We start from the raw sequence: 13,451 nt of genomic DNA, 5'->3' as shown, positions 1-13,451 counted from the left end.
TCTTCATTTCAATTTTGTAGCCTGCCTCAGTTTTATTTTTGTCTTTTGAATTACCTTAAATTTTTCTTAACAAACCTTCCAACTTTTATTCTACTCTTCCTCCTCCCGCTGATAATAAAAGTGGAATTAATGTGATGTTTACAAGCTTTTCCAGCAATCACCCTGCTTAAATATTTTATTTCCTCCCTAATCCTCTTTGCCCAGTTTGTTTAGACTACAAACTCATCAAGTCAGGGACCATTTCTCCTCCATGTTTGTACTACTGAGGACAAAAGGGCCCTGTTTTCAAATGCCTCCCAGTGTTAAAAAAATAACTAAACTGCCAATCATAATAGCAAGAATTATTTAAACAAGCTGTCTACCATTCAGAGTGACCTTGGTACCCTGGTAAAAATGATTTAGCAGCTAGTAAGACTTCAGCCATTAAGTGTTTAAGCCATTTTTGGAAATGGCCAAGCATCCAACAGTTTTAAAAGACTCTAGACAACTACTAATTTTTGAAATGTTTTCGTGGAGGTAAAATGCTAGAAGATTATATGCTATGAATGTGCAATATAAACAATTCCTGCAACATGATGTTGTGATGATTCCCTGACCTTTTAATGCCAACAAGTGGCAAAATTCAGGTCACTGTACCTGCATCCCCAGCTGAATGCACAGCACTGTCGTATGCCGCTGAATTGTGCTGGAAGTCTTGCAGGTTTTGAGACCACAACCTCACGTTCTCATCCATGGGGGTTGTAGCCTGTGTTACTGTCATGGTGGCACTTATGGCCTCTGCAGTCTTTAGTTTGGCTTGTTCTAAACGTTCTCTGGCCTCCTCTGCAAAATAAATAAGGGATGAGGAGAAATGAAGTCTTGCAAAGATTCAAGTGAGCTGTAATGGTACTTAGAAAGTGGTGAGGCTGAGGGGATTTTAACTGCTGCAGAATGGGGCCCCAACCTTGCTTGGTTAGTTTTCTCTTTATTTCCACAGGGAATATTCAAAACTTCCTGTGGTTGGTCTACAATCCTATTAATTCTTAAAATCTAAAAACCTCTCTTTTTCATTCTAGATTGTTAGAAATTTTCAGTGTCCTTAGATTTTGATAGGTGTTATGTATGGAAAGAAATTGGAACAGAGATGAAAAAATAGACTGTTTTTCATCAAGTTTTTAAAAGAAAATGCATGTATTTGTTGATGTTTTTCATGAGTTATTTTGAAGAGAAAAATACAAGAAGCTGAAGTGTTTGGGGTTTTATTTGTCATACATGGCATTTTGGGTTTTTTTGTTCTCCTTTTTTTAAGTTACCAATCACTGCATGGCAAAACCCATGGCATTTTGCATATGATGATAATGTATAGGGAAGTAACCCCAGCCATTTTTAGTCAGTTGATGAAGAAATCTTGACCATGCCAACTTTGAACACCTTTGGATATACCTGCTTGATTCTCCATGATGTCTCTTTTCTGAAAAACTAAGGTGAGGTTTTGTCAATCAAGACTGCCAGTAATTACTTCCCAAATACTCTACTTGCTAGGTGTGATGTGCACATGAATTAGATTTTAGGACAGTAAAAACACAGACTTGCAGATTCTCCAAGCTCTCAAAAGATGAAGAGTAACACAGGAGAGGATAATTTTACTAAGAAGAATGAAGAAGAATGTTGATAATTTCAGCTGGCAAGGCATAAAGTTCATTATGAATATGTTAAAGCTAGGTGCTTGCTATCTGTGTCTTGTCATTTCAAATTCCTTTAGGGCTCCCTGGGACTGAAATCTTAATACAACTTCATAGGTTATATGCAAAGATAAAATATACTCTTAAATGTACAAGATAAAACATCATCGAGATGAAGTTCCTCTTACAACCTGGCTCAGCTGATTGTATTTTTGTGATGGCTCTCATTAGGTGGCTTCGCAGAGCATTCATTCTAGCAAAAGTGCCATTAACATGCTGGCTAGTGTCTGCAATGGTTAAATCATTACCTGTGGGGAGAAAATAGGAGGCATAGTTGAGTGGAATCAAAGTGGCATTTGAAAAGGTAAATTTTATCCTGTACAGGTATGTTATTAAGCATTTATTGCACCATAGGCAGTATACTATGGCGTTTTTTTTTTGTATAGGGCATACTGGCACACTTGAGTTCAGATAATCTAAAGGAAGAACCAGCCTTGCAGCTCCCAGCCATTATTTGTTTGCCACAGGGTGTCTTAGAAAAAATCTGGAGACCTATATCTCAGTCAGTACTATGTCTGTTTGCTTTACCAGAACTGCTGAGAATACTCCAACAACTATACAGTGAAAGTTTTGGGGAACTCAAAAAGTCCTGAAAAATTGAAGAGGTAATTTCTGTAATTTTACAGCTTGTTTTCATTTTCCATGAAAAAAGGCTAAAATCTCTTAACATTTATTATTATACTTCACTGGTGAAATCCAGGTTTCTGAACACTTAAAGTGCTGTGAATTGATTTCAGTTGAACTACTTGATTGAGTATATTTACCTGTGGACAACTGTTTGCACGATCACATATTTAAACAGTGATTTGTATCTGAAGTGGGCCTTCTGAGAATGAAATAAACATTCAGCATCTGGCAGGATGACAACACATGATCTACTCAAACTGTGCCTGTGGCCATTTCAAGTACTTTATGTGGTAACTTCGATCAATACATTATTCTGTTACAGCACTAGTTCTGCCTTAGTGATATGCTTTTGAAATTTCTTTTAGCATGCATGTTAATAAACTGACTGGGAAAGTAGAAAGGATGTATATTTACTGTCATATGCTGTCCGATGTAGCTCCATGGCTTGGTTGAGAAGTTCTTCGCTTTTACCTTTATGGTAAATAATCTGAGTATCAATTCCAACTGCAGCCTGCAAGTATGTTCCAAAAAAGAAAGTCGGAGTAATCATAGACTCATAGAATGATTTGGGTTGGAAAGATTGTCTAGTTCCATCCCCACTGTTATAGGCAGGGACACCTTCCACTAGACCAGGTTGCTCCAAGTCCCGTCCAACCTGGTCTTGAACACTGCCAGAGATGGGGCAGCCACAGCTTCCTTGGGCAACCTGTTCCAGTGCCTCATCACTCTCGCAGGGAAGAGTTTCTTCCTAATATCTATCTATACGTAGGGACAGAAGTTATGTCTTTTCAAACACCAGGGGACTTTAGGCTTGCAGAATAATTCAGGAATAGTGGATGAAGCAAAATGTGCAGTGAGAAGGCCAATGCTGACATTTAAGTTTTTTTGTTGTATTTTTTTTTTCCTCTTATACTTCGGTGTCTGAAATCCCTAAAGCTTTGCAAAGTAAAAGCTGGCATTATGAAAATTACTTACATCGTTGACCCGGTTTGTTGTGTTCAGTGCCACCAATGCAGCTTTATTAGCTTCTTCAATATAACCAGCAATGTTTTCATAAACATTTGAAGCATTTATTGCCCTTTGTACCAAACCATTTGTATCAACACCATACAAATTCCTGTTAAAAGCAGAGTGAAAGGAGGAAGAAACCAAACTGAATCTAAGTAGTTTCAAACTGATTAATTTTCTTAACATTCTGTGAATTCTGACTACATAGTCTTACACATAGATATACTTGGCCTTAGTAGTATTCTTTTCAATATGTATGAACATTTATGTCAATCTGAAGCAGGTGAAAACTATGTGGATAGAAGGTTCTTCCCAGGGGTTTAACTCTGGGAATTTTTCACTTAACGTCTGTGTGAGCAGCACCAAGTGACTAACTGAGCTTTTATCTTTTTTAAAATCTAGATTAGATATTCCATAAATTAACAGAATAACAGATCTATTAGTTGTCCCTTAGGGATAACTTATGGCCACGAATGGAAGGACTTGCATGCAACTAGTCAGGAAAGCTGTATGAGTGGGCTATTTATATTTTCCAAAGGTGGGTGGGAAAAGGGGGAGTATTAGGTGAAGAATTTGAAAGACTGCAAAAAGTTACATTTAAAAAACACAAGATAGGTTTGTGGCATGGTATAGCTTGATTTGCATATGAGGTGATAACTGGTCTTCAGGGAAGTTTCCAAACAGCAGGTGGTTCAGGACTTAACCTTCAGCTGCTAGCAACTTTGGATAAATACTAGTTTTTAGTATTTTTATGATAAACAGAATTCATATGCATTTACACATGTGTGTATTCACTTCAAAGTGTTTGCACATTGAGGGATTATTAAGTTTCCAGATTCAGTGTTATTGCAAGAATTTCCTGCTATTTTCCCCTAAGATAAAAGAAGAAACTCTACCAACAGCCTAACAGGCTTATAAAACAAACCCATAAACCCAAAATGATTCGAAGACAGGCTAAATGGTTTAAGGGATTAAAGTTTCACTGCAGGACAATCTTCTCAGCAAATAAAAGAGTCTGCACATTTCCATCTGTATATTTCATAATTATTTCTGTTTGCTTCCTGTTAAATTCCTCTTGTGTTGGACTTGGTAGTAATTTTTTAATTATTTTGGTAAGGGATGAAGGCTGGCCATATGGGGTATTTCCTTTCAAGAGATTCTGCTGCCCCTACTTAGCTGATCTCAGACTGAACATACTGTTTATTTTTCAGGCTGTCTGTAGTTTGTGTGGCGTTACAGAACAGAGTTTCAGATGTCAGCTTTATACAATTGTGTAAAAGAAAACCATCTGTTATTTTTTTCTCTATTTTAATCTTTTATCTAGGGCATACTAATATTAAGAAACAACTGATACTTAGATAATACACTTGAAGACTAAGTTTATCTTACAAAAGGATACGTTGCTTAAGGTAGATTTCGGTGAAATATTTTAGTTAAGAATTCATTTGTAGCAGTGATTTTTCCATGTGTAATCCTAATTGCAAATAAAATAGTATTTCAATTCCATCTAGACATTTTAGAAAATAGGGTGGGGAGAGGAGGATGTGTGTGTGTGTGGTGTGTGTACGTATAAGTTGATGTATTTAGTATCTTCCAGTAAAATAGGAAGACTTACAATAAGTTTTTGGTGTTACAGTGGGCCAGTTACACAGGGACACATTCTGTTGAGTATTGCAACTACTCCATCTGTAAACCAGTTGTTGAACAAAAATTATCCCAAAGCTCAATTGTGGCCCATAATGGTAAATGTTTTTTAATGTGAGCAAACTGACATGAGAAATGTCTGCAAATGCCATTTAGTCTGGCTGTATTATTTTACTTTTCAGTAATCTACCTTTTCTTTCTCTTGCTATGGGAAGAGAAGAACATGCCAGATTAGAAAAGACATGTGTTTATTCTTTGAAAAGATAAATAGATTTTGCTTAGCTCAACTTCAGCTGTTCCCTCTAGATCATGACAAGTCCTTCCATATGTGACTTAACAGTGATTTTTTTAGTGCCTATTTACAGACAGAATACTTAATGTCACTGTATTTCTGCTTGTCTTTTAGTTCAGCTGTTCAATAAGTAACGCTTGTATGACAAAGTCTGCTGAAGTTAAATTTTACCTGTCCAGCTCATCAGCAAGTCTTCTTAGGTTGTGTGCATGTTGCATAGCCTTTTCTACCAAATCATCATCAAACAGAGACAGATTGGCTATTTTTTCTTGCAATTCCTTTTTTGCTCCATCTATTTCTGCGTAGAACCCTGACACGTTCTGAACAAAATATGGAAGGAAAGAAGATGAAAATTGTAAAAAATACTCTGTATTTTGATTATGTTTTATTTTACCCTTTATATTATTATAATATTGTTTTCTGTTACATTTTTAAAATGTAACATGGATTAGTCTAATTTGTAAATCAGTCCACCTTAATACTTCCTATATGTATGTATAGGCAAGGAGAAGTAGTATCCCTTTGTCTTAGCCATAATTCTTCCTCATATGAAATACTTGTGGGGAAGAGCAAATGGGCCTGCATTCACCTTCTCTCCAATACACATATGATATGTTTGAGGATTATAAATGTGGCCTCAAAATACATTAAAAAAGGATGGAATGGAGGGAGAGAAAAGGGATGAATGAGTGAAGTGCAAAAATTCTTATTGCTGATGAGGATGGAAGATGTATGATGTTTGCATACTACTTCCTTCCCTGCAGTGTGAATGTCCCCTGTGCGTAAGCTTATTCACAGGAGTGGGGGACCCGAAATGATAAACTACAGAAATCTGTTTTGCACCAAACACAAATATCTGTTTTTTGTACAAAAACCAAGTGAGATTGAAAAAATAATCATACTGCTTGATGCCCAGGGATCATTATTAAGCAAGCTGCCTTCTTTCTGTTTTCTTTAATCACTTTTCCAAAGAAAAAATTAAGAAATTTTTGATATTTCCTTTTGTGTTTAAAAAAAAAAAAAGTGGGCAACTATGACCAAAATAAATGTGGAGAATTTTCATTTGTCTTAAATTATCTCAAAATTTTAAAACAAAACATGAAAAAGCAGCTTTGGTAAATCTTTTAGTTAGCAAAATCCCAGTTTTATTTTCTTCTTTTTTCCTAGAAAGTGAAAAAGCATAAAATTTCTAAAAATATCCTGCAACATTATAGGATATTTGTCTTATTCAGAACACTGGATATTATCCTAGAGTTCCAAAGAAGGATTTCTATAAGACATGTTTATATATGTTTTACGCTCTGACAGTGGCTTGTTTTAACAGTGATATCTGGGATCTTTAGCCTTCTCCTGTGCTCACTTGCCAGCATGAGAAAGGGAATTTATCATAAAGTGCAGTCTTTTACCAGGGCATCATCTGGCAGCTGCTGGTAATGAAATGATTGAGAACTCTACTGCAAAATCCTTCATTCAGCTCTGCCTCCAGTCAGGCATCCTTATAATATAATTATTTTTCTGAGGCAGTAAAGTGTAATTACAGAGCTTTTCATCTATGAAGATTTATACTTTTCTGAGGGAATATTCATCAGTATTTCATTGAAACAGTGTGAAAAAGGAGATGTTTTTATTTAGTGGTCTACACACACAACTTAAAAGTTAAAAAAATCAGGACATATCATTTAAACAAGTCACTGAGGCACCTACCTTTGTTATCTCACTTAACTCAGAGTTGACCTTTTGTGGTCCTGCCAAAATATTTGTGGCACTTAGCAGAACGCTGTTCACGTCATCAGTTTGCTCTTTTATTTTCTCATGTTGTTTCTACAGAAAATAAGACAAAATCACATCCAAACTAAAAGAGAGCGTTACCATTTTAATTACATTTATTGAAGTTTATTCAAAAGACAAAGTGATGAACTAAATAGATTTTAGACGAATTTGAAGTTTGAGTTTTTCCCAGACATCTCTAATAGCTGCATTTTATGACTCTGCATTTTCTCGTCTTTGTGAAAGAAATGTTGGAGTTTTAAAAACAAAAAATATTTTCATTTTATATTACAACATGAAATTATTGGAATGAAGCATTATTCTCTGCACTGCCAGGAGAGACAAATTAAATGTGGATTTTTCATAGTGGTCTGGAGACTAGTTTTTGATCTACAGTCCAGAGATCTCTTTTTCTTGTCAGTAGCAAAGCTGATGTGAACAATGGCTTGTACAGCATCTGCCTTCATTGTGAGGAATAATGAAGATCCAACTGGTTAAAAACAGTGAACAACTGCAGCTACACACTTCAGGCTTTGCTTCATAAATGTGAGACAAGCTGCAGCTTGGCACTGTAATTATGAAACAATAGAACAACAGAAGAGGCTTTGTACATAAAGATCCCAAGCGTCTTGTAGAAGAATTCGCAAGTACAGCACGCCTGATTTTTCTATTGAATTATTAGACCTTCTACATCAGCATGAACTTCTAGCACTGCAAATTTCAAGAGCTCAAAACTCAGCCACTGATGCTGTGAAACCCAGAGGTTGGCCCGAATTTGCAAGATCGTTCTTCAGATGACAAAATTGCTCCCTAGACCCCTCTCCTTCAGTATCAAAACAATTTCAGCCATTGAAATGAAAAGAGTTTGCTTTAAATGGTCCCAAATTATTCTCTTTGTCATTTTCTTCCTTGCTGAAAAAATAAATGACAAGTTTTAGGTGAGATATTCTGGTGGGACAGAGTAAGAATCACAAAACTTCTGGGAGGGGAAAAAGAACAGTCTTTGTATGGCTGATGGGTTGGGTACTTTGCTGGGATAAGAGACCTGAAAATTCAATTTCCTTATCCTCCAGATGGGATTTGAACCTAATACCACCACTTAAAGGCAAACATGCTCCCCTTCCATGCTGTGGGGGACAGGTCTCCTTTGATGTCTCCTCTGGAGTGATTACTTTGTTCATAATACTGAAACTATTAATTTGAACAGAGCATAAGGGAAAACTGCTACAAACTTATAGCTAGGCTGTTCATCCAGCAAGTAGGAAACCTAGTTTCAGGGTATCTGTTGCGGACCAGTTAGTTAGAGCATGCGTTTGATGGGTTTGTGCTTGAAGATGCAAGGACAATTGTCTGCTTTTCCTGAAAAAGTGGAAATGCATTTTGTTTAAAGAGAACTAGAGAGAAAGTTTGGGCAAGACAGTATGAATGCACTCAGCCCAGGGCATGAATGCAGTGCAGAGGCTTTTAAAATAATTTCTTTAATGGAATATAATTGCTTTCATGAGCAGGAAATCCTTCCACGTTATCAGTACATAACTGGTGAAACAATCCCACCATAAAATTTATAGCAGCATGATACATGCAATTTTAAACTTCTTGGATTTTGTTGAAATACACCTTCCTAGTTTAGTCATTAGTATCCATTTCTTCCTTGGCCTGCAGAGACATGCCAAACCAAAACTTGTCATTTATTTTCACTTCATGAATAAATAATAGCTCCTTATACATCCACAATTTGTTTCTTAGAACTGGAGAGTCAAATTCATCCCACTGAGTAGTCCAAGAAATTCTTTTTTGGTGTGGTGATTCCTGAATCTAAGTTGTTTATGATCTACTATTTTAAACACCAGCAGAGATGGCGTGTTCACAGACAAGATTTACAACAAATGCACTGCACAGTACCTCATGCCTTTGAAGACTGGCTGTGTTTTCCTTATTTATAAGATCTGTTTGTATAACATACTCAAGCGCCTGGTCTAATGCTTCCTCCAGGTCTGACAGCTTCACATCCTGTTCACTGAGCTGCTCCAGAACATCATATACTAGAGATCTGGTGTCATTGTACCTCTCATGAAAATCTTCGACTTGCAGAAGCACTGGGAGAAAAATCAGAGGCCACTCATTAACCAAAAGCTTGGATTTCTGATACAACTCACCTAAGCGACAATTCCAGCTGCTGTTACTCAGGGAACAGTAGAACACATTTGTTAAAAGCTAATTTGAGGGATTATATACCTAGATTTTACTTTCCCACCTGTTTTGAAAAGGAAAGATGCCTCTCATTTTAGTATCTCATTTTAAACCGGTTAATTCCCCTCTCAAGTAGCTTTTCCTAAGAGAAGATAGGTTTGGCTTTTCTTCCTCTTCATTTGCTTTTCATTCTCACAGTGAAACAGTCTGTTCTGGAGCAGACAGTCTTTATTGTACTGGGGCTCTGACTCAGGTTCATCGAGCTGTGAGATCCCATACCAACAGTTTTTCTCTCTCTGCTGGAGTTTACTGTCCCTATGGCAGAGCTGGCAGGGGAGAAGGAAGACGTTCACATGAGCAATTCCAGCCCTGGCATGAACTTTCCTAAGCAGCTATTGCTGAGGTGCTGCAGTGTGCAGGCACACACAGGCACACACATTTTCTGCCCATGCTGCCACGGGGGCAGCAAGCACCAGCAGAGTCTTGGGGCAGGCATTTGGAAGCAGCAGCATCTTCAGCACACTAGTTGGTGCTTGCCAAGTGCCTGCTGGTCCTCCCCGGGGGCTCAACAGCACATCCAGAGCACCCCAGTCCATGCCAGCTGTGCATCAACGTGTGGGTGAATGGAAAACAGACTTAAAACTCACACTCCTCTGCTGCATATTCTTCCTCATGTGCAAGTTGCCTCTGATTAGTGAAAGGCTTACGGCTTCTGATCTCCTGCAGCATCTCCTCAGCCACAGTCAGCTTCTGGGCAATTTCTTCAGGGCTCAGCTCTTGCTGAATTGCATAGTAGTTCATCTTGCTGCTGATTTCTGTGGGAAAAAGGAACAGATGGTCAATCCAGTATGGCTACAGACAACTAAATACTGTGGTGTACTTTTGTGAATCCAGATCATGCTGATGGCAAAAGAAAGTTTTAATTATCTTCTAACTCTGTAGTAGATAATTATTATGTTTAATCCAGTCTTAAAATTAAACCTGTAAATAATCACGCTTTCTGGCATATGTGGGGGTCTTGTCAGAAGGGGAGATTAGACAGGCATGGCATGTGTGCATTACTTGGCTTATTCTGAGTTCTGTTGCATGTAGCTGGCTGGGGAATTCATCCAGGATTGTGGTTTTTAAGTGCTGCCACAAAAATGTTATGTTCATTAAGTAACAACAGCAGTAAGGAGACTGAAGTAACCTCTTTTTCCATCTTAAAAGTTCCCAAAGAGGTAACATATGGCTTCTGGCCTGATACTGCCTTGGAGCAAACCAATATCCTGATATTGGTATCAGGAGTATCAGCTGGTTTGGAGACAGATACTATTTCAACGTTTTGGTCTCCATTCAAAAAACACCGTTGGATCCCTGCAGCTGAAATTGAGTTAACCCTTCTCCAGTGTAGGCATTACAAAGTTTACCCCTTTCTCACTCCCTGGCCTTGAATACCAATCACCTCCTCTTTCATGCCCTATGATGTGACTAGTTTTGGCTTGTGTTCATCACTACTTTTGTGGATAACTAGAGCTGGCAAAGCCAGCACTATGTATCTGTAAGAGTTTAATGAAAAATAGATGTGTAATTGTGGCACAACTCATTCTTTGTCAGAGTGTCTTTGTATGCAGTTTCTTGCTGGCTCCTGAGCTCATTAGTGAAGCCTTAAAGGCTCATACCAAGCAGTAACAGACCATGACCAGTGGCTCCACGGATTTCTTTTTCCTTCTCATGCTGGCGCATGCATGTGTGCGTGTGCACACATAGGCCTTCCATTGAGCAAAGAGTGGCTTGCCTTCTACGGGGGTAGAATAGCTGCAGAAATAAAATGTGACAGATGGCCAGAGAGTCAAAGGTGATTTAGCATCACAGATGTAAGAAGGTAGTAGAAACTTACATACTGTAAGTCTGGTCTCAGCCTGCCTCATTTATGTGACAGTATATCTTAACTATATTTATTGAAATAGTGATTGAAGCACCCATGGTGGTAAGGATAAGCAAGGATAACTGTTGATATGTAACTGCTCTTCTTTATACAAGTTGCCATGGAGCTTGCAGTAATTGCTCTAAGACAGAACTACTCAGATTTCTTAATCAAGTATTTCTATTGAAAAAGGACTGTTTAACCTCAACTGCCAGCCAGCCTTTCTATTCTGGTGCCATATACAGCTTTTGTATACTGTTGGCTTTGCCAAAACTGGGGGAAGTCAGTGTCCTCTACAGCAGGATGAAGGCTTTCATGATACAGATGTACAGGCAACAGGGATGCTTCTGAGTACATTCTGTTGTGGTTTGATTGCTTGCTGTAGGTGCTGAAGAAGAGGCTGCAATTGGTATAATCTCAATTTCACATATCAGCATGATAATGTTATGTCATAGATATTCCAGGTGAAGATGATCATCTTTGACTAGGGAACCTTTTGTAAGTGCACTTGTGCTTGGGAAGGTATTCACTATTGTCATTCAGCCTTTGATTTATAGGGCAGTAAAAATTCTTGAAGATGCAAGAGGTTTTGCAGACTCTAAATAATAATAAAAAATCTTCATCTGGGAAGGTGTAAAATACATACATTTACAGTCAGAAAGGAAGTTATGTTTTGAAATTGATGCTAGATCTAGAGATGCTTTTATTGCTCTAGTGTATTGCCCAAGGATGGACTTTCTAAGTTTTATCTGCATCCCCTCACGTTATATCGACAGATGAGCAGGACACAGAGACAATAGGTGACAGTTTGTCCCACATTTTAACATGAAAAAGCTTTTGGTTTCACTCTTTGCTTAATTTTGGGAGATCATCATCATGTTTACCTCTCCTACTGTGAAACAGCATCACTGTAACTATTTCTGATGGCCTGCACCAGCCACACAGTTTACAATTCTGCCTTTCACATTTACATTTAGAGGCAATGCTTTCTTTGTGGAAAAAGAAGGCAATAAGGATGCAGTTTTCCAGTCTGTTTCTGATCAGTTAGTCTGTAATGCTCTGTAGATGTGTCTGGACCCAAACTCAATTGGAAATTCTGGTCAGATCAAGCAATAAACAGCATGAAAAGAAACTCACCACTACCTCCCACACTGATCTTGGGGAAGCAGTAAATTCACCAGATTATTTACTATTCAGTGTCCTTTTCTTTTTAGAAGCATCTGCATGAAGTTATATGAACCAGCATAATCCTACTCAGCAACAGTTTGCTAAAAGGCAAAAAAAGGGGTTTAAAGTAGCACTCACTGGTGCAATTGCCAGAGTTAATCAGACTGAACTGACTGCCATGGGTTGAAAAGGGAAAGCACAATTTAAATAAAAATCTGTCTAGCAAGTCATATGGCCTCCATTGCTTATCAGCAGCATGGAAAAAGTGCACTTGCATGAATCTGCTGACAATTAAGGCACAGAGCACTCTCATGACCCATCCTGTGTTTGCGTTTGTGGTTCCATCCAGCCCCAGTCTGATACTGACTCTTTTTTCCCGCAAGTGTATATAAATACCTTGAGCAGCTATTCAAAACAACACAAAGGCTACAAGCTGATTTAGCTTGAAGTACTTCATGTAAACCTATTTACTATTATTTTGCTCTGTCAAATAGAGAAAAAAGAAAGAGAAGCTCTTGTTCTGGGGGTCAGACCAAGTCAGCCCATGGTGTCAGTTGTCTTTTAAGAAAGACAAGTTTTTGTCATGGCATTGGAGGCTGCAGGAGCCTCATGTGTGGGTTGTTTTGCGAGAGTGCCCAGGTGCTGTGACATTTTTTTGCTGGAAGTTTCATTAATGCATTCTTGACATTGAGCTGAACCAAAAAGAAATCTGTTTACCTTGAATGTTATCCCTCATATTACTGAGCTGCTGCACAAGCTGAGTAGCACGGTTGTTGGTCTCCATGGTTTCCTTCTGTATCAGTAGGCCTTTGCTGGATGCTTCATTTCCCTATGAATAAATCATGGGAGCTACACATTAGATTTCTTTTCAGATCCATTTGCACGTGTGAGGGTGAACAGTGTAAACACACATTTTGCTTTCTCCTGACGTGCATGTGAAAGTCCCTTTATCACAAAAAGTGGCATTTACAGAAGTGTTTGAAGTGAAATGCTGTCTGTCTTGTCGGTATTTTCGGAATTGCAGAGTGAGAGATTAAAATCTTTCCCATATTTATCCATCATTTGCTGCATAATTGCCATAAATTATGTACAGTTGTCAAACTCCCATCTGCTGAGTCTCCTAGGCGTT

General features: G+C 38.1%; 1 protein-coding gene across 1 annotated transcript in view; it reads right to left on the bottom strand.

Moving 5' to 3' along the window:
- The window catches only part of LAMA4 (laminin, alpha 4), a gene marked incomplete at its 5' end in the record, with an annotated part of 52,650 nt that overhangs the window by 21,057 nt on the left and 18,142 nt on the right, over nucleotides 1-13,451 (bottom strand). Inside the window, 9 exons of the mRNA XM_010020767.1 lie at nucleotides 637-822; nucleotides 1,853-1,969; nucleotides 2,763-2,859; nucleotides 3,324-3,465; nucleotides 5,464-5,612; nucleotides 6,997-7,113; nucleotides 8,962-9,155; nucleotides 9,897-10,064; nucleotides 13,040-13,151. Of these exons, the coding sequence (XP_010019069.1) occupies nucleotides 637-822; nucleotides 1,853-1,969; nucleotides 2,763-2,859; nucleotides 3,324-3,465; nucleotides 5,464-5,612; nucleotides 6,997-7,113; nucleotides 8,962-9,155; nucleotides 9,897-10,064; nucleotides 13,040-13,151 (1,282 nt within the window). The remainder of the gene's footprint in view (nucleotides 1-636; nucleotides 823-1,852; nucleotides 1,970-2,762; nucleotides 2,860-3,323; nucleotides 3,466-5,463; nucleotides 5,613-6,996; nucleotides 7,114-8,961; nucleotides 9,156-9,896; nucleotides 10,065-13,039; nucleotides 13,152-13,451) is intronic.

Source organism: Nestor notabilis, unplaced genomic scaffold, assembly GCF_000696875.1.
Source record: "Nestor notabilis isolate BGI_N333 unplaced genomic scaffold, ASM69687v1 scaffold32978, whole genome shotgun sequence".
NCBI lineage: Eukaryota > Metazoa > Chordata > Aves > Psittaciformes > Psittacidae > Nestor > Nestor notabilis.
The sequence above is the reverse complement of the archived record's forward strand: the minus strand, read 5'-3'. Positions and strand labels throughout refer to the sequence as shown.